Below are 27,839 nucleotides of genomic sequence, written 5' to 3'. Positions count from 1 at the left end.
ATCCCTGACTTGGGATTACATCAGTGTAGGAAACTCCTGGTATGATAATTCTATCCAGCAATGTAGAACAGCAGTTCCGCTGTAACTTTCAGTCTTAGAAAGTTGCTCGGGTCACTGAGAGGTTAAGTAACCTTCCATGGTCACAGAACTAGTGTAGGTCAGAGACAAGATTCGAACCTTGGTCTTTCTGACCTTGAAGCTGATCCTCTATGTACTATTGAGACTTTGCCTGTAGATATGGAAATACATAGGCAAGGCAGAGGAGCACAGAGCAAGGCAGATTGGTAAGAGTGGTGTGGCAAACCGAAATGGTATGTTTGTCTTGACCCTGGTGGGTTCAGTCAACTTTTTGGGTGTTCTCTCTGGCCAGAAGTTGTAGCCCATAAAATTCCTAATATCCCTTAGCCTGGGCCTGGAAGATTTGGGGTTGAGTAGAACCCCTGGGGATGGTGGAAGGAGAAGGGCATGAAAAACCTTCCACTATTAGTGGAATAGAACTTACAGGACTTAGATTTCATGTTTCCTTCTCCTTTCAACTTGTTCTTTTCTCCCTTACCACTTCCTCCCTCTTGCACACACCACCAGCTTTCCAATCATGGAATGATCCCTGGCATCAAGGTCACTCCTTATGGTACTCTACTTCCTCTTTCCTTCCACTCCTCTCTTAGAAACCAAATTTTAGTTCAAATGGCACATCTCTTTTTCTTTTTCCAGTTCAAGTGCCACCTTTTACATAAAAACCTTTGTTGATTCCCCCACCTGTTAAGTGCCCTCTCAATACTGCTTTCTTGAAGTTACTTTGTATATATCTGGCATGTTTTACTATAGGTACATATTTTCTCTTCCATTAGAATGTAAGCTGCTTTGGGGCAGAAACTATATTACTTTTCAATTTGTATTCCTAGTGCTTAGAACAGTGTCTGGCACATAGTAGGTGTGTAACAGATGTTTGTTGATGGATTGATTCTCATGGTATTTCATTAGAACAAAGCTTGGGGGGAAAAAAGAGACATTCTTTTTGTCATTATCTCTCCACCTGACATAACTTATTTATGCTAAAATACAAGGCAAGATTACCTAGAAAGGAAAACTTGGCTTTTCAGAGACAAGTTTGGAATAGTGGAAATCATGTTGGACTTAGAATCAGAAGGACTCTTGCCTCTAACATCTGTTAGGTAGGTGACCTCAGGAAGCCATATCATCTCTCTGAGCCTCAGCTTTCTTTTAAAATGAGGGGCTCAGACTAGATGACTCCTGAGGGCCCTTCTTGCCCCAGATCCATGATTCTGTGAAATGAAGATAATGATCCCTCACAGGGTTATTGTGAGGTTTAAATGAAAAAAAAAAAAACCAACAACAAAAAACAATGTAGGTGAAGAACTTGGCGAATTTTAAATATCAGCAATTGGTTTGCATGTGGATTTTTTGTTCTTAACCTAAATAACTTAGCCATCAGCTAAGTCTAGCCCCAGTGCAGGCTAATTATCTGCTTCTGGTTTTTCCGTCCCGCCTGTCTTCACAAAATACTGTTTTCCATGTGTGCGTGAAGGTGTGCTGAGAGTAAAACGGTACTTGGGCTTACCAGAATCATGCTTCAAGGATTCATCTTTAATCATTTGGAATCCATCCCCTCCTTCAGCGAGAAAGCTTGGGAGGACAATCTTGTAGACTTCATCCATTTGGAGAGGTACATAAATTGGCTCTCGGCACTTGGTACAAAGGACATCTATACTACTCACTCTATGCCCAGGGCTTTGTTTCAGATCGTATACTACATGGATTCCTAGGAAAGAAATGTGTATTTAAGTTACTGCTGGATCCAGGGGTTTCTGAAGAATGTAAGTTAGACAATGTCTTGAATGGAAATTGCACTGGAGGATAGGGGAGGAGGGAAACGCACAACTATTCCAAGTGAGATTGTGATTAGAAGTGCACAAAAGGGAATAGCTAAACAAATTGTGGTATGTGAAATAAAAAATAATAAAACCAAAAGAATCAGAGAATCATAGGAAGAAATATGAACCAATGCAGAAAGAAGTAAACAGAACCAGGAGAACAATGTACCCAGTGACTACTAAAAATGTAAATGGAAAAACAAATTGTTATTATATGGAATTGTTAATTCCATATTATATGATTATTACTGATTCTTAATGCTAGTAAATATAACTACTAATCTGATCCTCAAAAGAAAAAAAAATTCACTTCCCTCATTTCTTTGCAGAGGTAGGGTGTGGGAGCTATGGATATGGAACATTGTTTATACTTTCACACATGGTTGATATGTTGGTTAGTTATGCTGAAACACTCCTTTTTTTCTTTATTCTTGCTAATAAGGAATGACTCTCTGGGTAGGGGAAAGGAAGGAATATAAGTGAAATGAGGATGATGTAAAAATAAAATATGGTAATAAAAATTTAAATATCTATAGTGTGTCCCCAAAATCTTAACGCAGTTTAAGCTTATTAAAATCTAAGCTGCACTAAGACTTTTGAGACTGTGTGTATATATACACACACACGCACACAGAAACTGAGACTAAATGTATATATACATATCTGTGTGTGAAGGGAGGAGAGGAGGGAGGGAGACAGAGAGACAGACTGCAGTGTTTTATCGCAGATAGAGAGAGCCAGTTTCAAAGCCATGAAGACCTGAGTTTAAAATCCTACCTCTGACACGTACGTTTATGTGATCCTGGCTGACTCATTTAACCTTTCACTGTCTTTTTTTTTCTTTGCTGGAAAGTTCAGGTTTTAAAGGAACTTCCAACCCGAAAGAAACAGTTGGAAAGCCAGGACAACCTGAGAGGGCATTTAAACAGACCTTAGGCCACCAGCGGCTCCATCCTAGAAAACAGTCCAGGTGGCCTCCGCTGGGGCAGGGTTTGAGCTCGTTATCTGTCCCAAGAGCAAAGGAGGAGGGGAGATGTCCAGCATCTGAGGCCAGGGGAGCACCAACCGCCTGGCCCTGTCTCCATCATTTGCAGTGGGCTTTGCTCCCTAGTACCAAGGGGAGAGTACATTAAACAGCCCCAAAGAGGAGGCAGCAAATCCTGCAGCATCATGAAGGCAGGCAAACCAGTCTAAGGCACAAAAGAGAGACCGATTCCTGGTTTCTCTTCAGGAAGACATCAGGGGATGGATATTTCAGCAGCTTCTCAGATCACTCGATGTTTTTGTACTAACTCCCTGAGACTATTAACGTGAGACTGTATTGGTTAACAGAGTTCTCTCACCTGTGATGAAATCAGTTTCCATCCTTCTTCCTCTCCCTTTTAACTAGGTATCACAGGCAATCTGGAGAGAATCCCCTTGTCATTGATAATTATGAACAAAATAAGGGAATGGGATCATTAATGTGAACTTTGAAAAGAAAGAGAGAACACTGGATTTTAAAACATCACCCAGTGATTTTGAAATGCTGCTGTGTTATAGTGAAAAAAACTCTGGATTAAGAGTTAGAAGACATGAGTTCATATCCCAGTTTGGTCACTTACTGTGTGATATTAAACAAGTCACTTAATATCCTGGATCTCAGTTTCCCTATCTATAAAACAAGGGGATTAGATAAGATATTCCTTAAGAATTTATGATCTTGATATCGTTCATATGAACTTACATTTTTTAAAACCCTGAATTTTTTTTAAAAAAGGTTATTTTTCCTTTTTAAACTTACTTTTAAAAAATTATTTAGTATTTTATTTTTCCTTAGTTACATGTAAAAACAATTTTTAACATTAGTTTTCAAAGCTTTGCGTTTCAAATCTCTTCCTCCCTCTCTACCCGTTCTCATTGAGGGGGGCAAGAAATTTAATATGGGTTATACATATGTAGTCATGCAAAACATTTCCATATTAGTCATGCTGTGAAAGAAAACATAGACAAAAAAACCCAAACCAAAAACCCAAACCTCAAGAAAAATAAAGTAAAAGAGTATGCTTCAATCTGTATTCAGACACCATCAATTCTTTCTCTGGGGATGTACAGCATTAAAAAAGGTCCTTTTGTAAATAAAGTTGACTTATGCCAAGTTTGGGGTGCCAGCTCAGAGGAGAGACCCTGGAACACCAATAAACATTCCCTACAATCACAGCCTGGAGCTTTGCCTCATTTAATGTGGCAGGATCTCCTCTGTATAACAAGCAAGAGAAAGACAAAGAAGAAAGGCCAGTCACAAGGTGGACTGACAGCAGAGAGCCTGGTTTAGAGGTCACAGGCCGGAGGTGTATGGTGTAGTAGAAAAAGAACTGAGCTGATGAGTCTGGATCTAAAGTTCCTATCATCATGGGTCATGACCACGAGCAAATCACTTTGCCTCTTCTGGCCTCAGTTTTCTCATCTGCAAGATGAGAAGGATACACTAGATCTGAGAGTCCACCTTCTAAGCTCTAAAATTATGATCTCAGGCTCAGCACAGGCAGGATGGAGAGGGTACAAAACTTACCGCCCACCTGCAGGAATTCTCCAGAGGATTGGCCATATCGATGCACGCTGTGCTCAAAGGCCTTTTTCAAAGTGGAGCCTTTTAACTCAATTAGGTCAAAAGTGCCCCCAAAGGGCAACACAGCAGCGAGGTTTTCCCATGTGATTGTACCTGTGCAGAGGGATCACAAGTGACATCAACAGAGGGTCAGTTGGAAAAAACCCCAAATGAACATCTCCTTAGTGCCAGGGGGGATAGGAATGATCATGAGTCACACATTCCTAAAGATGGAAAGGAGCTCTGGGAGGGCCTCTAGTTATACTCTCTGTCCTTGGGCAACATGGCCCAGCTTTTAAACTCCCCCAGAAATATAACTGTCCTCTTTTTTCTGTTAGTTGGGACTGCTAGGTGGTGCAGTGGAGTCAGGAAAATGAGTTCAAATCTGGCTTCAGACACTAGCTGCATGACCCTGGGCAAGTCACTTAACCTCTTGTTAGTAATTTCCTCATCTGTAAAATAGGGATAACAATAGCAACTACCTCCCAGGGTTTTTATGAAGATCAAATGAGATAATAATGATAAAGCACTTAGCACAGTGCCTGGCAGATAGTAAGCACTATATAAATATTAGCTAGTATTATTATTAGATGCCAAAGAGGAAATACTTGGAATGAAAAGCTCTTGGCTCTAAGGTCCTTTTCAGTTTTAAGTCCTATGATGCTTCTGAGGTTGAATTTTTTGAAGTTAGGTAGCTCTCTCCAGAATAAAATCATCATCAGTAACGACAAGATGAACCACATTCCCAAGACACAAAGCCAGCTGGAAGAATATACCATTGTTCTGTTCATCAATGGGGGCTCGAATGCCTCCTGAGTTCAGGATGCACATGGAAACATGGTTCCAAGTCATTTCATCAGGATGTCTAAGGTTGTTGTTAATCTGTAACAGGAGCACAAAATGATCTCAAACACTTTCGCATTTTCTTCCTCTGTGACGACCCCAGAAACTCATCTGGCACAAAACTTGGAAGCTAAATTAATTTTGCTCCTTCTAGAAGCCTTCCTCTATTAGCCTGCCCCAGTTGCCTTTGCCCAGGTTGTGCCCCACTCCTGGAGTGCTCTCCCTCTTCACCTTGCCTTTTGGAACCCATAGCTCCTAGGCTCAGCTCAAGCTCTGCCTCCTACAAAAATCTTCTCCTGATTCCACACTCTTCCCCCATTCTAGCTACTGAAATTATTTCATACATACTTATTTGTGTATATGCTGTTTCCTCCCAGTAGAATGGGGGCATTGCCCTGGAGGGCTGTACTCTTTAATTTTTATTGTTTTACCACCAACATAAATCCCAGGGCCTGGGCACATAGTAAGTGCTTAATGAATGCTTGTTGAATAGAATCAAAGAGATTTATGAAGAAATGCCTAGTAAGAGTTCCAAAGCCTAAAAAAATAACACTCTCCAGTTAATATGGAAGACCTTTATGTTTTCTTTAGAAACAGTGATTAAGAATGGAAAAAAAGAATTCTACTCAGTCTGAGGAGGCACCTGAATACTTTCAGGCCCTTAGGGTTCAATAAATTATTCCTTTAGGTGATAACTCTACTGACCTGAAGAATCCAGATAATAACTGACTTTCGTCTTCAAGTCAAGTCAATCGGCATTTATTGAACACCTACGATGTTTCAATGCTAAGCACTAGGGATACAAAGACAAAAACATGCTCTCAAGCAGCTTACAGTCTTACAGGATTAGATTCTTATCTGATATTTTGTATTCAATGCCTTCTTCTGAGGAGTCAAGGCAGATAACGGCATATTCTGCGCCTTCCTCTGAGGAAACTCCATCACATGCACTCAGTTCCCCTTCTCAGCCTGGGTTAGAGTTAAGCCAACTTAATGGACATCCTCCAAGTCTTCATTTCTGCCAGGCCTACAGTTGGATGAGCTCTCTACATGACTAATCTGCTCATTCTTCATGTGGGATCACAAAGGTCTTGGCTGAATCCTCAGGCATTCTAATAAAGGTGCTATCATAATGCTACTTCTACCAGGTAAATCTCAGGAAAGAAAGAGATAGGGCCATCATGAGCATAGGATGCCAGCTCTCAGGTTCTCTGTAGTTATGAACTCTGTAGGTACTCTCTGTTCTGTGCTCAAGAGTCATATGTTTTTCCTTTACATAAGGGGTAATCAGTCTATCTAGTTAATTCTTTTTAAAGAAAATTAATTTGATCATTTTTCTCTCACTTTCTTCCCACCTCCTTTTCCCTTGGGAAAAAGAAAAAGAAAAACAAAATATGTGCAATAAAAATATATTGTCAAGCTAAACAAATTCCTAGATTGACTATATCCAAAAAATGTATGTCACACTCTGCATCTCAAGTCTATCACATCTGTCAGGAAGTAGGTAGCATGCTTCTGTCAGTCCTCTGGAATCATGATTGGTCATTGCGTTTATCAGAATTTTTAAGTCTAGTGAGGTAAATCTTACATTGAACTAATGATGTTGATAGGTATGGTATTATTCTCATTGATTTGCTATGGTTTTTTTTTTTTTGGTCCAAACCTGCAATATCTTTGATGTGGAAATTCTTTCTTCATCAACACAAATCAGAAACTCATCTGGCACTTACAGTCTTAGCTTTCTGTGGCACTGGGGAGTATTCCCATCTTACAAAGGATGAAACTAACAGACAAAGAAGATGCATCATTGAGGTCACTGTGTTTGGGGAGTCAATGAGTGTTTTATGAGCAAAGAGAGCTCTAACCAGAGAGACTTTGGTTCTAACATGAGTTCTCATTTATGTGGCACATTAGCCATTTACAAAACCTTTTCCTTAATGTCAATTTTGAGGGGTAGGTAGCATAATTTTATTATGCCTCCTTTACAGCTGAAAGGCAGCTGGGCATACTGAATAAAGAACCAGTCTTGAAACCAAGAAGACCTAAGTTGAAATGCTGTCTTTGATACCTAGTGCCTGTGACCCTGGGCAAGTTACTCAAGACCTCAGTGTTCTAGATAACTCTTTACATCCTAGAAGTTGCAAAGAAGATGCCAATCTTCATTGGTTGGGGGTGGGGGGGGTTTCCTCAAGTGGAAGTTCTCTATGCCAATAAAATCACAGGTCTAATGCCTCTCGTTATTTTAAAACCGAGGAAACTGAGACTCAGAGAAGTTGTGGCTTGCCCACAGAGCTACTAAGAGGTAGAACCAGGCCTTCTGAATCCCAGTTCACTGTTCTTATGTTCTAGGCTAGCTCCTTAATGGAGAGGAGGTATTATTGCTTGGCTGTTAGCATGGGCTTGTTATTTTCAGAGGGGGAAAGTTAAGCTATATGATCTTGCTGACATTTCTCCAGCAACAAAAAAAATTATTTTTATGTTTAGAAAGTGTAAAATGAAGTATATTTTAATTGATAATAATTTATCTTGTTTTTAACACACCTACATTTACCAATGTATCTTTTTCCTGTCCTCCCCAACAGTTAGCCCTAATAACAATGAATAAAAAAGAGCAAACCCCCAAAACAAAAAACTTGAAAAAGTTTAGCAAAATTAACCAGAGCATTGAAAAAAGGTTGACATATGCAGTGTTCCAAACCCATAGTCCCCTATTTCTTCAGCTACAACATTTTTACTAGAAAAATTACCCTTTCTTGTTTAAAATTTTACATCTGTGCAAATTGCTACTCTTCAATTAAGCAAAGGAATTTCTGAAAGCAAATCCACAGAGGTAGCACAAAAATACTGGGTGGACCAGTTGACTTTTGGATTTAGTACCAATTTAAGTCCAAGCAATGCCTATGTAGTATTCAGATAGGACTTTTGCGTATGTTTAGATAATTTTTAAAAATGGAAAACAAATCTTTTCTAATTTTTAGACAACCAATATCAAGTTCTCAAATGGATGTAATTTTTTTTTACTTATGTCCTAAATAGCAATGACCCTACTTCCATAACCACTAATATATCTTTCTGGATGTGCTCAATGAGAGCCCAACTGAAGTGCCAATGAACACTCACACCGGGCTACCAGGCTGGCACAATGCCCTGAATTTATTTGTAGGTTACTGCAAAAACACACACACACACACACATACACACACACACAAAACACATACATACATACACACACACATATCTAAAAGGAAACTTCCTCAATGCCACACACTTCAATTGCAAATCACAAGACACCAAAATCAGGGATTGGTGGTTTTGGAGGCATCACTTACCATAGCATCACAAATCAAATTCCCCATGTTGCATTCCCTAAAACGGCAGGATTGTGTAGAGCCATTCAGATAAACAATGGTTTTCCCTAACTCCTGCTTAGAATAATTGTCCAGTTTTACCCTCCACCTGTCGATTTCTGCTTTTATTCCTGGATCTAGAAGAGAAGCAAATCCTGTGGTTAGAGTTGGTTCATAGATCTTACACCAGGTCTGATTCTTGAGCTCAAATCAGGCTGATCATCATGTGCCTGTTGGCATAGTTATGTCATTTAAATGTCATTTTAAAAAGGCTGATTAGAGTCATCAAAGTGCTGGAAACAACCAAGGTGCAAGTAAACCTGACGGTTCCATGATTAAGAGATTTTAAGGCTGAGCCTTGTAATTCTGGACGATAAAAACTTTGAAAATAGATATTCTGCCTTTCAATCAGTCAGAGCTGGCAAAACTAAAAAACATCCTATAGTCTGATAGTACCTGGCTCAGGAACACTACAGGGTATATTGTGATTGATGGTTGGGGCTTGGAAGCATGGGATCCAGTTAATCCAAAGTAAAGCTCAGCCTGAGGCATGCAGACTTAATGAGGAAACTGACGGTATCTGATGGTAGCTCCATCAGATGGATCAGGGACACACATGTAGAGGATATAATCAGAGTAAAGCAGTACACATAATGAGAAGAATGATTGTTATTTTTGAATAGAATGCTGTTAATATGTAATGCTTTACTGAAATTCCTTTTCGTTTGTCTCATAATTAGTATCAATCGCTCACTAAACATTTACTAAGTATCTACTATATGCCAGGCCCTGTGATAAGTACCAGGGATACAAAAAGAGCCAAAAGACAATCCTTGCTCTCAAGGAGATTACAGTCTAATGGGGGAGACACCACCACCACCACCACCACCACCATCATCTTCATCATCATCATCATTATCATAGCGAACGTTTATATAGTACTTACCATGTACTAGGCACCATGCTAAGTGCTATACAATTATTATCTCATTTGACCCTCACAACAACCCTGGGAGGTAGGTGGTATTATTATCCCTATTTTACAGATGGGGAAACTGAGACAGGTAGTGGCTAAGTGACTTGCCCAGGGTCACACAGTAAGTATCAGAGGCTGGATCTGAATTCAGAGGTTCTTATCTCCAGGCCTAGTTCTCCATCCAGTGTACCACCTAAATGCCCCAACATTATAGGAAATAACAAGCAAATAAATGTGTACAAATCAAGCTATATACAGGATAAATAGAAAATAATAAACAGAGGGAAGGCACTGGAATTAAATAGAATTGGGGAAGGCTTCCTCTAGAAGGTAGGGTTTTAGTTGAGACTTAAAGAAAGCCAAAAAACAAAAACAAACAAAAACCAGAGCCAGTATGTATCAGTGGGGACCCTTGAATGTGGGACTTCCTGATTTGAGGCTGGCTCTCTATCCACTCCACTATCTGTAAAACAAGGGGTTTGAACTAGATGTGTATCTGTGATCTTATGATCCCATTTTACAGATGAAGGAACTGAGGCTTGAGAAATGAGGTGACTTGCTTGGCTTTACACAGCTAGTAAATGTCAGAGCCAAGACTTAAATCTGGATCTTCTGAGAGGGGCATCTGGGTGGTACAAGTGGATAGAGTTCTGGGCCTGGAGACAGGAAGACCTGTGTCCAAATCTGGATTCAGACACTTACTAGCTATGTGACCCTAGGCAAGTCACTTAGCCTTTATTTGCCTCAGTTTCTTTATATTTATATTCAATTATCTCCTGGGGTTTTTGTGAGGGTAAAACTAGATATTTGTAAAGTGCTTAGCACAGTGTCTGGCATGTAGAAGGTACTTATAAATGCTTGTTCCCTTCTTATCTTCTTTCCTTCCACCATCCAGTGTTTCCACTACACCACTATGCAAAGCTTTCTTCCCTTGGCAAGCACTAGGCATATGGGAGAGGAGAAATATGGGACAAGAAGAAGGGAAGGGGGAAGAAATGGTGGGAGAGACAATGGTACCTACAATAAGTAAAAAAGGGATCTGCAATGTTTGCCTGGTGTTATTAGTGCTGTCAGGGCAGCTAGGTGGCACAGTGCAAAGAGTGCCAGGCCTGAAGTCAGAAAGACTCACCTTCTTGAGTTCAAATCTAGCCCCAGACACTTACCAGCTATGTGACCCCGGGCAAGTCACTTAACCCTGTTTGCCTCAGTTTTCTCATCTGTAAAATGAACTGTAGAAGGAAACGGCAAACCACTCCAGTATCTTTGCCAAGAAAACCCCAAACGAGGTCACAAAGAGTAAGACACAACTGAAATAACTGAACAACATTAATGCTATCAACTGGACCCTGCTCCCGCAAGTGGGAAAAAGGACAGGAGAAATTTTTGCTCCTGGCTCCCCTTCCTGTTATGCATTACTGCTATAGCTACAGCTCTAGTGTATACTCCACTCTCCCTTCCTCCTTTCATGTTTCGAGGTGCCTAGGGAAGGTACAGAAAATGGAAAATGTCTGGCATAGCAGGCCCCTGAGCAAGGACAGACAGATCCTACTACCACCCCCATTGTGGACCAACTGTCATCTTGTCCCCTGCTCCTCACTTTTCTAGACAGCGGATGTGAGGAGGGAGAAAGGGAAGAGAGGTGCAGGTTATGAAAGGAAAATAAGAAAACAACGATCAACAGCCCAGTAGAAAAATTTTCACCTATGGCTAGGATGTGTGTGGGGTATGGAGGTGTACAGAAGGGCTGGGGAGTGTGTACGTGGGGTAGGGGGAGTAACAGGGTTAATGAGCGTGAAGACTGTGGATACACCCACTGTGTGGGATGGAGAGGGATTTAGGAGGCAGAGGGTCTGGTAGTCAAAATGTGCAGATGGACTTACTACCATTTTGGGGCAGTCTATTGACTTCTGGGACAAGTTAGGAGGTACTGAAATCCAGCCTTTTATGTAAGCTTTTCTAGTCTCTAAATTATTAGAAATCTTGTGAGTGAGTAGAGTTTGCACCTTCTGATCACTTAGTTCTTGGTTCTCTGATAAATTGAAGGATGGGAAGTTTATAAACTTGTGCTCTCAAGGTAATGTTGCCCATCCCAATTTGTCTTATAAAAACTGGTCATAGTCAACTAATTTGTGTGGGCTGGGAGTGTGAAGATAAGAGTACCAAAAAACTCCAAGAACATAAAAACTAAAACCAAGAAAAACATTTAAATATGAAAAACCAACAGGTGATACTCTGTCTTTACTGGGGACCAGTGGCTTCATACCAGATGCTGGCCATGCCAGTCATGCGATGGTTCTCTTAGACTTTTCAGTGCTAAGTGAAAAGTTACATCATGTTATCTAAACATTTATCTTCCTTGGTGGTGATACTACTATCTACCTGGAAAAAAATCAGCTAAAAATCAACTGGAAGTGAGTGCATTTTCAATAACTAAGTTAAACATTTTTAAAAGGTGGAAGAAAGCAGCAGGTGTAGCTATCAGAGAGGAAGAGGGATTTCAGTGATCTGGAAGAATTAGATTTTTTTTTTTTGGTGAGGCAATTGGGGACTTGCCAAGTGACTTGCCCAGAGCCATACAGCTAGTGAGTGTTATGTGTCTCAGGCTGAATTTGAAGGTCCTCCTGACTCCAGGGCCTGTGCTCTACCCACTGTACCACCTAGCTGCCCCAAGAATTAGATTTCTTAATAGATTTCTAGCATTTCTGTTTTGTACTAAACAAAGCAGGAAAAATAGTCTGTCTTTTCTTTCTCAGGATTTGACAAAATCCCCGACCCATCCCAGGTCCCCGATCTCACATACCTTCTTGGATGCTGCTGTTAAGGAGGATAGGATTTCCATGTGATGTGACTACATTTCCTTCATTGTTGAATTCAACCTGTAGATACCCTAGATATTTTCCAAATGCATAGGCTTGAACAACTGGGACCTTCCGCCCATCATCAGCTGTGACTATGAATGGATAGTCCCCAGCAGGCACTTCCTTGGATGGAAGAGGACGGCCTGAAACCAAAAAGGTAACATGATCCTGTAAGCCTATGTTCACAGCTGTGTATCCGTCTTGGTTTCTACATAAAGTTGATCAGGTACCAACTAATCCTGAAGATGGTTAGGGAATTCCCCCAGAGAGCCAGTCCAAAAAGTTTGACAAGGTTGCTACTGTTTTTTTTTTCCTTTTCTTTTATAAGGAACCCTCATACACACAGACATTCACACACACACTCACTTCAGGGATTCTTTCCATTATTGTTATTGTTATGATTCTTTAGGCTCCTCCAACCTCTCCCTCACTTTCCATGCTCTCCATTGGCTTGTACATAGGTCTTCCCCTTCCTCTCATCACCTGTTGGCCAACTTTCTGGTTATGGGCCTCCACACTTTGGTAGGCTGGATCTCAGTTCAATTAAAAAAGCTACCTCTCACTAATACATACCTATGGGCAGTCAGGCCATACTGTAATTGTGGAGTGCTATCTTGTGCTGACTTGGCAAGAGTTCTTGAGCATTTTTTGGTATTACTCTTTGGCAGTCTGATGAAGCCTACTGATCCATTCTCTGAATATTTTTAAATGCATAAAATAGATATACTTAGAAAGGAAACCAATTATGTTGAAATACAATTATTAAAATTTTTTTTTAAAGCAAGTTTGCAGACCCCAGGTTAAAAACTCTTGCACTAGAAAGTCATTTTAGGGGTTGTGTTTTTTTTTCCCCAAAGAAATAGATTTTTCTTGTTATCTTTTGTTTTTATACCACCCTCATTTTGCCTTTATAGCCCTTTCTCCTTCAGAGAAGGAAGTTTATAAGTGTATATATATATATATATATATATACATATATATATATACACCTTATAACAAAGACTTTTTTAAAAAAAGAAAAAGAAAAGAAAAAAATTTAACAGAAACATTCAATACGTTAAAAGCTGACATTCTGTGCAATGTTCCACAGTTGTGGATCCCTGGCTTCTACAAAGGAGTAGGGGGAGATGATTTCAGAGAATCATATTGTAAACCAGCAAGGAGCTAACTTATACTGGGGTGACTATTACATGTTTTGTGGATATCATTCAATTCAACAATTCACCAAATACTTATTAAACACTGCAAAACAGTCCCTGCCCTCAAGAAATATACATTCTACTGACTGATAGACCTGCATTTCACATAAGCATGGATTGGGCAGCATGGTCTCTGATTCAGGAATTCTACACAATCCTGCCTTATCTTGATGCCTGAAATCTATCTATATAACTGGGATCCTACTGGAGATTCTAGAGTGGGGCCAATGGGCTCAGGCTATGCTTCTGAGAGAGCAACATAGGGCTCTGTGAACAACAACACATTCTTCTATTTTATTCCGATAACATAGAGTCACAGACAGGTTGGGGTTTTAATGTAACAGATTTCAGTCTTCAAAAAATGTAATGGAAATTGTTCTGACTATAAGAAGTAAATCAACTAATCAATTAGCAAGCATTTATGAAGCCCTGAGTACACAAAGACAAAGATGAAATAGCCCTTGACCTTAAGGAGCTAGCAAATACATTAAAAAATATATGCAAAATAAATGTAACGTAAATTTGTGGGGCAATGGTGATAGGGCAGGGAGAAGGGCCCTGGAAGCTGATAGGATTAGGAAAGACTTCATGTTAAAGGTGGTGCTTGGGGGCAGCTAGGTGGCACAGTGAATAGAGCACTGGCCCTGAAGTCAGGAGGACCTGAGTTTAAATCTGACCTCAGACCAAACACTTGACACTTACTAGCTCTGTGACCCTGGGCAAGTCACTTAACCCCAAATGCCTTAAAAAAAAAAAAGGTGGTGCTTGAGCAGAGTTTAAAGGAAACCAAAAGGTAGAAGGGAGGTGGTTGTGTATTCCAGGCATGGGAGGCAACCAAAACAAAGTCAGGGAGATGGGAGATGGTATGTTGTGTGGGAAGAATAGCAAGAAGGAAATCAGCCTCTCCTCTTTGTCTTTCCTTCTCTCTCTTTCCTATTTCTTTGCCAGCCACAAGCCTACCCTTAAACCCCTTGTGAAGTCTAAAATAGTCAAGAAGAGAGCCCAAAAGTTCATCTGACTGATCGATAGGTCAAGATCAAGTGACACTGGCATAAACCCAGACGCATTGACAATACGGTTCAAAGATAACTCAAGGGCCAGGTCTTGATGCCCAACATTGGCTACAGAAGCAATAAGAAGATAAACCACATGTTGCCCAGTGGATTTAGGAAACTATGGATGCACAAATCACAACGTCCTTGTTGAGAGAGCAGTTCAGCTGGCCATCAAGATCACCAATCCACATGCTAGACTGAGGAGTGAAGAAGGGGCTGGGGGCGAGGGAGGGGAGAAGAAGAAGAAAGGGAATAAGCATTTATTAAGCACCTACTATGAGCAAAGGCCCAGTGCTAAACACTTTACATATATTATCTCATTTGAGAAAATTAATAAAATGCTTTGTACATTTTTATTTGTGTTAAATTAAACCTCAAACTACAAAAAAAAAATCAAGAAGGACAGTTTGGTGGAATTAGAGAGTGTGGGAATGGAGTAATGCAGAATAAGTCTGGATTCACCAAGTCATAGAGTGTCAGAGCTAACTCCTTCACTAGAAGGAGTTGGAGCAAATTTCAGTTCTCCATAGACAGCTAAGTGGCACAAGTGGATAGAGTGCCCATACTGGAGTCAAGAAGACTCATCTTTCTGAGTTCAAATCTGGCCTGACACTTACTAGCTGTGTGATCTTGAGCAAGTCACTTAACCTTGTTTGCCTCAGTTTCCTCATCTGTAAAATGAGCTGGAGAAGGAAATGACCAACCACTCCAGTAACTTTGCCAAGAAAACCCCAAAGAGTTGGACATCACTACAAAATGACTGAACAACTAAATAACTCTCCATGAAGAAATGAAAGGTAACATTGTATGATGATCAACTATGATTGGCATAGCTCTTCTCGGCAATACAATGATCTAAGACAATTCCAAAAGACTCATGATGGAAAATGCTAACCACATTCAGAGAAAGAACTGATGGAGTCTGAATGCAGATGGAAGCATACTATTTTCACTTTCTTTATTTTTTTCACTTTTTTTCTTTTGCACACTATAATTGTTTCACAAACTGTTTCTTTCACAACATGACTAATATGGAAATAGGTTTTATATGATTGCACACACATAACCTATATCAAATAGCTTTGAGGGGGGAAGGGGGGAGGGAGAAAAATTGTAACTCAATTTTATAAAAAGTGAATGTTAAAAATTGTCTTTATATGTAATTGAAAAAATAAAATACTATTTAAAAAAATGAAAGTTTGGGGAGGTTAAATTATTTAAGAATAAGTAGTATTTATGTAGAGCTTTAAGCTTTACAAAGTGCTTTACATGTGTTAACTCCTTTTATCTTCATACCAAAATATTGTGAGGTAGGTGCTATTATTATGCCCATTTTACAGATGAGGAAACTGAGGCACAGAGAGCTTTAATGACTTGCCCAGGGTCACACAGCTGTAAGTGTCTGAACTCAGGTCTCCCTAATTCCAAGCCCTGTGCCCAATCTACTGCACTACCTCTCTTCTAAGGTCATAGAATAACTAAGTAGCAAATCCCGGTCCTGGACCCCAGGTCTTTCAGCCTTCTAGCCCCTTGTTCTGTCCATGTTCCTTCTCAAATCCAATCTTAGAATTCACTCCTTTCACTACTGGCTCCTTTCTCACTCTCTGTGTTCACCACAGAACTAGAATTAGTATTTTCTGTCCTAATTGTCTTTACAACTTCCATCTGTGCCAGGGAAAGACAAACCACAGTTGACTAGATTGAAGGCATCTTCCAAATGGCACCCTACCAAGGAGGCCTATTTATCTGTAAGGAGAACAAACAGAGCAAAGAATTTTTGGCTTTTGAGCCAAAAAAAAAAAAAAAGCCTTACCCAGAGGCTTCTATCCAAGGGCATAATGCTGTATAAACCAGGATTTCTCAATTAAAAAAAAAAAAGACTAAGTTAGATTTCTCATCTACTTGCATCCTGTGGAAAATGGTCTTGGTCTTGATTTGAAAGCCAATAAATAAACAAAAAAAGGGTGTGTGCACAAGTGTGGTACAGGGAGGGTCTGAGATGTGGTGAGACAGTGTCTTCTAAATTCCAAAGAAAGTACTGAGTGATGTGTGTTTACCCTACACACTGCCTTAAACTTTCAGTGTAAGTTCTGAGTGGTGATGGATGTTCACACTCCTTGAGTAGCCTCATGGACATCAAGATGGCTGAGATTTCTACACTTTTCACTTCAATAATTTTCATAGCCAGCCCCACACTATTCCTAGAACCACAACTATTTTAAGTTGTTGGGAAATTCTGCTAAAGGGGATGGGATAGAGCATTATTCCTATTCCAGGAATTGGTGGGGAGAAGGAAGGGATAAGGAGACAAGTGGCTTTCTCTAAATTGATAATGCCTTCATTTTCTCCACCCCAAAATGCATTGTATTTACTTATCTGTGTTCATGGTGTTTCCTTGAAATAAAATATAAACTGCCTGAGTGCAAAGACTGTTTTGTTTCTGTCTTTGTTTTCTTGTCTCCACAGTGATCAGCACATTTTTTTTTTAGTGGACCAGTGATTCCATTGGTATGGGGAACTCCCGGTGTGGTAATTCCCTCTATGATGCAGATCCACGTACCTACCTATCCTAAGATTTGTAGTCTTAGAGAGTTGTCTGGAACACTAAGATTACCAAGGGTCACATAGCAAGTATGTGTCAGAGGCAGAACTTGAACCCAGAGCCTCCTGACTCAAGGTTGGTAACATCCATCATGCCACATTTCCTCTTTACTATCTATCATACAACAGGAGCTTAATAAATGCTTATTGAATGAATAGCAGCAAAATGGTCAGGGATGCAGCAGGGAGAGAGTGCAGTTTCCAGGAATATCCATAAGGGGGCAGGGTGACCCTGTGCTCAACTCTTTCCCCTGAGGCCAGATTAAAATAACTTCATACAGGCCTTTGGAGGTCTGGTGAAGCTCTCAAAATTATATTTTTTAAATGTATAAAATAAAATACAAAAATATTATGAAGAAAATAATAATTTAAATATAATTATTATTTTTTGGGAAAGTTCACTGATCCTACATTAAGGATTTATGTGCATAGGAGAGTTAAGGAATTTGTTGGAGATATTGGGAGATTTATGATAGTAAATGGATAATTTGCAAAACTGCCCTCTTCCTTAGACTTTATTTAGCTGCCTTTCACCTATATTTCTGAAGGAGAAAGGAGCTACCTTTTTACAAGATCGCTGTTAGATCTCAAGGCAAACGTTACCTATGAAAACCAGTGATCCTTTAGAAGACCTTGTTTAGACTAGATAGACAGACCTAAGACTTTTTCCTTTTCCTTTAATACTCTTTTTGTTCTCTGCCATTCACATGCTAACTAGCCTACATAATGAACAAGGGAGAGCTTGGAAGTGATGTGGCCCATTACCAGCCAAGAGGACCTCTAGGCTTTGCCCTGTAGCAAAGACTTCAGCCTCTCATCCCCCTTGTTTTGACATCCCTGCTTCTCTCCTCAAAAGTAACCCACAAAGTCACTAACACAAGAAATATAATTTCCACAGCATTATTCTCCATCTGAATCAAGTGATTCGGTGAGATTCACTGAATCTAGTGAGATCAGTCTTTCTCCTTCCCCGGTACCAACCTCTAACTTTAGAAACCTGATGTATCCTTCCAGCTTTTGAGAAATCTGAGTCTTGAGATACTAGTGCCAGCTCAAGCATGACCTTCTTACAGGAACATTATCAAATGAGAGAAAATTTGTAAAGTGCTTAGCACAGTGCCCACCATATAGCAGGCACTATATGTGTACTTATTCTGTTCCCTCCTTACATAAGGATCCCCCAGCTGCTGGTGCCCTCCCTCCTAAACTACTTTGTATTTATTTTAAATAGATTCTGCATATATGTGTATGGGGTGTCACTTGTGACAGGACTAACATTTACCAGTGTTTTGAGAGAAATGATTGTTTCTCTTTTACATTGATAATCAATTTTGAATTGGGACTAAGGTTTTTCCCCTTCCTATTTCCTCATTCAGAAATCAGCCCCAGTAGGTTATCCAGTCAGCCTTTGAAGTGCAGGGCTGATGATAAGATGAAGTCTTGGGCAGATGCACCCCACTGGAAAAACTCAGCCCTGACCAAAAGGTAAAGAAATTCTAGTTTAGACAAACTGGTAGATTCTGGCCTATTGTGTTTTAGTCAGGTCTGGGTGGAAGTCTAGATTACCCTAGATGGGGTAGTATGAATATAGATAAGTTTCTTTGGGAGAGGATTCTGGGAAGATGGTGGAGTAGGTCAGAAAATTTCAAACTCTCAAGATTTTCCTCCACAAAAGAGATAGTGCCTCAAGGTGAACACAGAGCCCTGAAAATAAATGAGTAAGGGCAGAACAGGGGTCCTCCTTGGACAATCAGAGAAGATCTGAAGTAAAACCCAGGAAGAGGTTTCCATCCCTATGAATAGTAAACACCGGCAGGCTAAGGACAACTTAAACAACAAACCGAAAGTCCTGGGGTTATCTAGGTTGGAAGGCTGCTTCAGCCCCAGCCACTGGAACTTTTACCACTGAAACAGTGAGGGGAGTTGGGTATCTAAACCAGGGAAGGTGGAGGACCTCTACTGACAAGGAATGCCATACCCAGCTGTGCTGTGGAGAAGCAGTAGGGGTGAGAAGGAACCAGCACATGCTGGGTGAGTGCAAAAGCAGTGGGGCAGGGACGCAACTAGCTGTGGGCACTTACACAAGGCTGGAGGTCCTGGTTTGAGTGCAAGGTCAGAAGGGAAAACTGAAGAGGATGTGAGGCTAGAAGCACCATTACCCATACCCTAAAACTAGAGGTGATTATAAAAATTAAACTATTACCCCCCAAAAATGCACAGGCAAAGGAGAAAGATTTCAACCATAGAGAGCTATTATGGGAATAGAGAAGACTGGGGTTCATCTTCAGAAGATAATGAAGCAAAGAAACCCTCTTCTACCCCAAAAAGTAATTCAAATGGTCACCTGCCCAAAATAGGATTTGTTGAAGAACTTAAAAAAGACCTTAAAAATCAAATGAGAGGGATCAAGGAAAAACTAAAAAGAAGAATAAGAGTAATCCAAGAAAAACAAGATGGTTATGAAAAGAAAGTCAACCAATTAGGAGATCCAGAATCTTTTTTTTTCCCCCTTTGGCTAGGTAACGGGGTTAAGTGACTTGCAGAGTCACAAAGCTAGTGTCAAGTGTCTGAGGTCAGATTTGAACTCAGGTCCTCCTGACTCCAGGGCTGGTACTCTATCCACTACATTACCTCACTAACCCAACATCCAAAATCTTAAGGAAGAAAATGACTCCTTGAAAATCAGAATTGGGTAAGGGGAAGCCAGTGAAGTTATAAGAGATCAAGAAAAAAATATAAAGAATGAAAAAACAGAAGAGAATGTGAAACATCTCATAAGAAAAACAACTTATCTGGAGAACAGATCAAGAAGAGAAAACATAAGAATAAATCAGACTACCTGAAAGCTATGATTGGAAAAAGAATTTCAATACAATAATACAAGAAAAAATTTAAGAAAATTGTCCTGAAGCATTAGAACAAGAGGGGAAAGTAGAAATAGAAAAACATCCACTGATCACCACCTGAAAGAGATCCTACAAGGAAAACTCACAGGAATATTATAGTCAAATTCCAAAACCCTCAGGTCAAGGACAAAATATTATGAGCAACAAGAAAAAAACAATTTAAATGTGGCAGCACCACAATTAGAATCACCCAAGACTTAGCAATGGCAACACTAAAAGATAGCAGGTCTTGGAACACTATATATTGAAGAGCAAAAGAACTGGGCTTCTGGCCAAAAATATCATAACCAGCAAAGCTAAGCATTATTCTGAATGGGAAAAAAAAATGGACATTAAATGAACTATCAGACTTCCAGGACTTCATTAGAAAAAACTCTGAACTTAATAGAAGATTTGACATACAAGACCCAAGAGAAATATAAGGTACATACCAATTACCAATTACAAAGGACTCAATAAGGACAGACTGTTTACCTTTTATGTATGTAAAATGTAAGATCTATGTCAAAGATTGTTATTAGTAATTAGGTAGCTTATAAGAAAGATTGGAGTAGACCTGAGTATGATATGACTTCAAAAAGTGAAACTGTTCAAGAACAGCTAAAAGAGCAAGTATCTTATACAAATGACATGGGAGAGGAAGAACCCAATAAAGAGGAATTAGTTGGGGGAGGGGTCCTGTTAATTCTGGAAACCTACTTTCAATAGGAATGGGTTCAAAAGGCAAAAGTACATATACATCTAGAAGAGTATAAAAGTCTACTAAATTTAGAAAGAAATAAAACTCTAAGGGGATAGGGAGGGGGGAGAGGATAAAGAAAGGATCTTGAGAGGGGAACGTGAGGGAATAGGTTAAAAGGGGGATATAGAAGGTGTTTAGATTAATGGGAATGGGAGGATAAGGGAAAGATTCTTAGGAAGATAAGGGAGGGATCTTTAGAGGGGAGGGTGAAGGAATAGGTCAAAGGGGTGTACAAAAGGGTGTTTTGATTTATGCAAAAGGGAGGATAAAGGAAAGATGAGGAGAAAAATCTCTTAGGGAAAGTATATGTTTATATATGTATGTATGTGTATGTATATACATATCAATATCTATATATAAATACATACATACTTAATTGTAACCTGGGAGGGGGAGAAGGGAGGAAGGGGGAAACAAGAACAAAGCAAAAAGTGTACAGAGAGAACAAAAGAAAACCTATAAGGAAGCAAAGAAAAGATGGACAGCTTTCAACATAATGTGCAGTATTTAATATATAGGCTCTCTTGAAATGGAAAGTTATTGCTATATATTCTGAATCCTCTCCTATGTTCTGCTGTGCACATGACCTGTTTTTTTCTTTTCTTATTTTTATATTTAAGTTTTTATGTTTCCTTTTCTTTTCTTATTATGTATTTAAGTTTTAGTATTTGTCTAAAATAAAAAAAATAAAAAGTTTCTTTGACCGAGAATGAGTGATCAGGGTCACATTCCCCAGGGGCGAAGAACCTACAGCAAGGCCACATGTGGCCCTCTAGGTCCTCAGGTGCAGCCCTTTGACTGGATCCAAACTTCACAGAAAAAATCCCCTTAATAAAAGAATTTGTTCTGTAAAACTTGGACTCAGTCAAAAGTCCATACCCAAGGACTTAGAAGGCCACATAGGCTACAGGTCCCCCACTTCTGCTAGAGCCTCATTAGAATAAGCCCAGCTCTCATTATAATATCCATTCTCTCATTACTTGTTAACCAATCAGAGTTGATTTCCACCCTCAGGGACACCCACTCTTCCAAGGCATATAAAGCATTGTGTGGGTTCTATGAGGGATCTTTGGTTCACAAGAGGTGGCCAGATGACTAATCCTTTTATTAATTATCCCCCAGCCATAATTAATAAAATGATTGTTAATTACCCAGAAACTAAGTTTCTCGAACTTTTTGTCACAGTTTTCATGACACAGCTTCCCTCCCTCAGTTCAAACATGGGGTAGGCCCAGGCCCCTCCTCTTTCCTTCCCTCCTTCATAAATATTTATTGATTGACTGAATCAAAAGGGATAACTAGGAAGAACAAGCCTAAGAGGAGAAAGTAGAGCCCAAAAGTCCTTTTCCAAGAAGTTTACAAGTAAGCATCAGACAGTGCTATTAAAGCTTATCTACAGGTTCAGGAACATGAAGTCCATTCCACAGCATGACTGGAAGAAGCATTTACTTTACAAACAATTTAGAAAATAGATGAGAATGAATGTAGATGCATTCGGCATGCTCAGTGGAGAAAACACTAAGGGAAACCCATCAGGATATAGCAGTCTGGCTTTCTATGGGTCTCACACTCACTCACACAGTCGCTGGGTTCAGAGTAGGAGCGTTCCCAGCTTAAACCCACTGGCTGGAACTTGTGCTCCTCTCCAGTATGTCCTTTAAGAACCCAAGGGAACCTCCATGGTAGAGTCAGGCACCAGGAAGGCCTTCCAGAGGCAGATTAATTTGGACCAAAAGGGAGAAAGGTCAGTTGGTATTTGTAAAGCCTCAATTACAAAAAGTTACAAATATGTTGTAAAATATATACTACATGTTTAAAATATATACTAGGAAAGGGTCCTATAAAAAAAAGAAGTTGAATTTAAAAATAAAATATGGATAATGAGAAGAAAATTAATTTCATACTGGAATTAGAACAAGGTTAAGGAGTTGTTTAGTTGGGGTGTTTGGGGGACTTGTCAGACAGCATATCAGCATATGTAAAAGAATAGATACTTTTAAAATGTGTTTGCTTAACAAGCTTTAGTAAGTACCTACTATGTGACATGCATGGTACTAAGGGCTGGGGATACAAAAGGAAGGCTAGGACAGTCCTTGATATCTCTCAGAGTTCACAGTGTAATGAGGGAGACAAGTTGAAAATAACTGTGTTGTGTATATATGTATAAACAACACATGTATGTATGTATATATATATCTTGTTTGTACATAATTAGATACATTGTTATATGTTGTATATAATATATAGTGTAGAATATATAGTATAATACGTATTATTTGTACATACATAATGACCAGTCCTTTACCCCACAGAGTAAATTGCAGGTAAGTTTTAAGTACTTTCCCACAATTTTGTGTCCGTTGAAATTGCTTCTCCCAACCCACTCTGCCCCGACTCCCACATTCCCCCTTCTCCCAAACAGAAATCTCAGGCTAGCTGCCCTCCAAATTTTCACAAATTTATAACTACTCAATTCCTAGATCTGGTACTTACTGTGATCTCGGGAAAGTCACTAAAAAGCTTGTGCCCCACTGGCCTTGCCTTCAAGACCCAGGGCTCTGACCCTCTGTGGGCCTCAGTTTTCTTATCCATAAAATGAATGTGTTATATTCAATGGCCTCTAAGGTCTCTTCTTCCAGTTCTAAAGCATGATTCTATGATCTACTTTTATAACAAAAGTAGGAAGACCCAGGGTTTTGTTGCTGGTTAAAATGGAAGCAGCAAAGCCTGACAGGCTTTGGGCCAGAGGAGAATGCCCCAGGTGCTACCAGAACAATAAAGCCACAAAATCAAGAAATATTCAGCCAGCTACTCAATAACAGGGAGTGAGTATCTTTTCTCAGCTTACCATCCCTAGACTTTCCGTCCTCCTGCTTCATTTCCAGATTCACTCAGATCATTCCCTTACCCAGATTCACCTGACCTCTTGCTAACCACTAGTTAAGTTGCTCATGAGCCCAGCTCCCAGCTCTCCAAGACCTACCTGTTTCTTTTCCCTGTCTGTCCCTAGGGAATGGGAGTTTCTGGAGGAGTGAATAACCAAATGAACTCAGTCTCAGTTCTGTTCAGACAGTACAGATTGGTGTTGGACTACCAGAGGAATGAGTGGGTCAGACTTCTTTTACTTCCTCTAGCTGTCTGAAGCTTAACTAGCATTTCTGCCAAATTTGCTCTCAAAATCTCCAAGGATTCCACATTTCACTGGGGTCCTATACACTGAGGGAGCTACTCTTTGGGGATGAGTTGTTGCATCAAATTCACATTGAGGTTCTAACTCTTCTCAACACTACATGAATTTTTCTAGGTTAAATTTAAAAAGAATTCCTTTGCTTCTTAAGTAAGTTCTTCTATCATCAATATGGGATTTCTGTAGGGGCAAAACCCTCATTAAATCTGTCTCTGAACCCTGATCTGCGTGTACACCTTTGACTGAGTTGTACAGATTCTCTAGGTAGCTCTGGGCCTGGAGTCAGGAAGATATGAGTTTGAATCTTGCTTCAAATACTTACTAGCTGTGTGTCCCTGGACAAGTCTTTTAGCCTCTATCTGCCTCAGTTTCCTCAACTGTAAAATGGGGATAGTAATAGTGTTTATTCTGACATATTATTGTTCAGTCTCTTTAGTTGTGTCTGACTCTTTGGGATCCCATTTAAGGGTTTCTTGGCAAAGATGCTGGAGTGGTCTGTCATTTCCTTTTCCAGCTCATCTTACAGATGAGGAAGCTGAAGCAAATAGGGTTAAGTGACTTGTCCAGGGTCACACAGCTAGTAAGTGTCTGAGGCCAGATTTGAACTGATAAAGATGAGTCTTCCTGACTCAAGGCCTGGTACTCTATCCACTGTACCACCTAACTGCCCCACCTTGGCACATAGTAGGTGCTTTATAGTGCTTGTTTCCTTCCTTTAATGAGACCTCATAGATATTATCTACAACATAAAACAAAGGAAAATTTTTTTTGGTGGGAGGGACAATGGCAGTATCAGAGTTTCTAGGAAAGGGATGGGAGAACTTTCTGTTACCATCAATCCACTGGCAGGAGGAGGAGGATAAAAAAAAATTGAGGGTGACATAATCTTATTTAGCTTTTCAAAAAGCAGTTGCCTTTATGACCCCACCCCTCTCCCCCATTCTAACTATTTTTTGTTAGAACAAAGAACAAAGAACACCCTGTTTCTTACTTTCATGGTTTATTTCCCCTACTGAAATTCTGCATTTATTTGCTTGTAAAGTTGAGACCAGAGAAAATGAAACTATTCAATAAAAGTAACTGATAATACAAGATAATACAAAATATTCTTCCGTTTTCTAAGTTCTATCTGATGTCAAGTTGGGACGGGGGGTGGGGGGAAGAGAGAGAAAGAGAGAGAGAGAGAAAGGAAGATATAAAGGGAAACTATTAGCTGAACTCTCAAGAAGTAAAGATCATCATTCTTTTAAACAAAAACAATCCCAAAACACATAGCGTTCTACATTTAAAAAGAGAAAACCATTGCCAAAATTAACCATCAAAAATATTTTTTTTGTGGATAAAGTTTGTAGGCATGAGTGTCCTGGAAATCTTTTTTTCCCCTTATTATCAAAGAGAAAATATCTGATTTTTTTTTTTTGCCCTGGAAAGGAGGTAGTGTTATATTTTATTTTACAGAGGAATGAATGCTTGAGCAAATTTATTAAATGTTTGACATGTACCAAGCACTGTATTGAGTACCTGGAATACAAATACTGAAAGCAAGGCAGTCCCCACCTCCTAGGACAGGGATGGGGAACCTGCAGCCTTGAAGTCACATGTGACCCTCTAGGTCCTCAAGTGTGGCCCTTTAACTTAATCCAAACCTCACAGAACAAATCCCCTTAATAAAAGGATTTGTTCTATAAAACCTGGACTTGGTCAAAACGCTACACCCGAGGACCTAGAAGGCCATAAGTAGCCTAGAGGTCACAGATTCCCCACCCCTGTCCTAGGAGACTACATTCTAATAGAGAAGGAACAACACATATTTGAAAGTGGTGGAAAGGGAAGGTCACTTTAGTTCTGAATATTCTTGTGAGAGTGAGTGAGGAATAGACTGACATACCTCATCCAGGGACAATGGAGGAGTTGCTTTGATAACAGTTTGTGGTTCCTCTACTGGAAGTGGAAGGGAGGGAGAGGAAAAACTGGGCAAATGGTAAAGAGTTGGCAAAGGGGCTATAGAGGAGGAAATTAAGTAAAGCATGGGTGGAGCTTTCTAGTTAGTTATTAATGGAGGGCTGATAGGGGACAACTAAGGCTGAAGTTCCTCTGTGGCAAGATGTCTTTTATAGCTTAATAGCGGTCTGGGGAAACAGGCAGAAGATGAGGGAAGATAAAGGTCACTTTCATGGAGAAACAACCCCATCTTATGTTTGGCGTTTTAAGATATTATAACTACAAACTTTTAAAACCATAATGTATCTTAGCAACTTTAATTACAAATGGAGAAGTCTCGACATAATTAAGCTGAAGTTTAAATCTAGCCAAGATTCCTTATTTCTGTTTATTGGAATATGGGGGCTTGCTGACATTTAACAGATGGCTAAATGAGTATCCTTATTTTAAAAGAATGAAAAAAATAAGGAATTTAGTGGTTTGGGTTTATGAACTTGGGAAAGTCCCACTCATTACTCCCATCATATGAGCAACAATTTTCTTTGAAATTGCAGCATCATGTAGTAAAAGGCACACAAAACCAAGAGCAATGTCCAAATATTTAGTCATTTAAAAATATATTTTATTCTCTATCTTACACAGTTGTAAATCAACACTTTCATCATCTGTATAACAACTTTCCTTGAAGATAGAGTATCATGTAGTTGGAAGCACATAAAGTTATGGGGAATTTCCAAAAATCTGGGTCCTTGGATTCCAAATTTCAGAACCTCTTCCATTTATAACAGGAAGATTATAATGTTACCGGAGGGGCAATCCACTGACTTAGTCCATCAATACCTATGTCTTCCATTGGTACCAAATATGGACAATGAGCCAGCAAATATTTTTTTTAACAAGTGCTTTATTCTTGATCCTACACAGTTGTAAATGTGTTCTCAGTTATATTTAAGCCTTCATAGAAGCTTTATCCTGATGCCTCACTGTGATATGGAGCTGATTCTGCAGTCTCAGAGCATAGAGGGTATGCCAGTGGATTGCAGGTCCTAGAAGATTCTACCATGCTGTTAAGGATTTAGGGCATAGTCCTAGCAATAGAAAGTGTATACCTAGTTTGAACAGGAGGAAAGAAGCAAGATGGATTATATTTGGAAAAGTATACAGTTATCCCTTCCACATTGTGATTTTCCCTAATGTGGTTTTGATATATTGCAGGATGGCATAAGAAATTAATTGAGAATTTTTTGGAGTTCTGTCGAAGTTGCAGACAACACACAAAGGCCAACAGATGACACAGAAAAAATTTAGAAACTCAGAAATGCATAAAATATATGTATTGTATAATATAGCCTATGGCCAAACATTTAACCCAAATTTTACAATAAGGTACTGTAAACACGAGAAAAAGACAAAAAATTCAGATTCTCTGGTACAAAAGGAGAGCCAACAACTTTTACATAGATTTCCAGATCAAGGGGGCATGATGCCTCTAACTCCATGATATGGAAGGGATAACCACATAGCACTTTTAATGATATTCAACTATCATTCACCGTCCCACAAAATCACATGTTTTTAATGTGGAACAATCCAGCTAAGTATGAGAAGACTCATCAAACAGAAGGTTGGCCAGTTGTGAGGAACAAAAGAACCCTCAATCCTGTATGGGCCAGTTTTGGTTTACCTCATGGAACAGGGGCAA

General features: G+C 39.6%; 1 protein-coding gene across 2 annotated transcripts in view; it reads right to left on the bottom strand.

Moving 5' to 3' along the window:
• Positions 1–27,839, bottom strand: part of NT5E (5'-nucleotidase ecto) — an 89,504-nt gene that overhangs the window by 11,214 nt on the left and 50,451 nt on the right. For both annotated transcript variants that reach the window (XR_003568519.1, XM_027854828.1), the window contains exons 4-8: positions 12,449–12,649; positions 8,655–8,809; positions 5,259–5,364; positions 4,447–4,596; positions 1,583–1,783 (exon numbers count right to left, since the gene is read on the bottom strand). Coding sequence is in view for 1 of the 2 variants with exons in the window: in XM_027854828.1 (XP_027710629.1) it covers positions 1,583–1,783; positions 4,447–4,596; positions 5,259–5,364; positions 8,655–8,809; positions 12,449–12,649 (813 nt within the window). In the remaining variant the exon portion in view is untranslated. The remainder of the gene's footprint in view (positions 1–1,582; positions 1,784–4,446; positions 4,597–5,258; positions 5,365–8,654; positions 8,810–12,448; positions 12,650–27,839) is intronic.

The sequence above is a fragment of the Vombatus ursinus genome, unplaced genomic scaffold (genome assembly GCF_900497805.2).
Source record: "Vombatus ursinus unplaced genomic scaffold, bare-nosed wombat genome assembly UNPS02000582.1, whole genome shotgun sequence".
Lineage (NCBI taxonomy): Eukaryota > Metazoa > Chordata > Mammalia > Diprotodontia > Vombatidae > Vombatus > Vombatus ursinus.
This window is presented reverse-complemented; position numbering and strand designations above follow the sequence as displayed.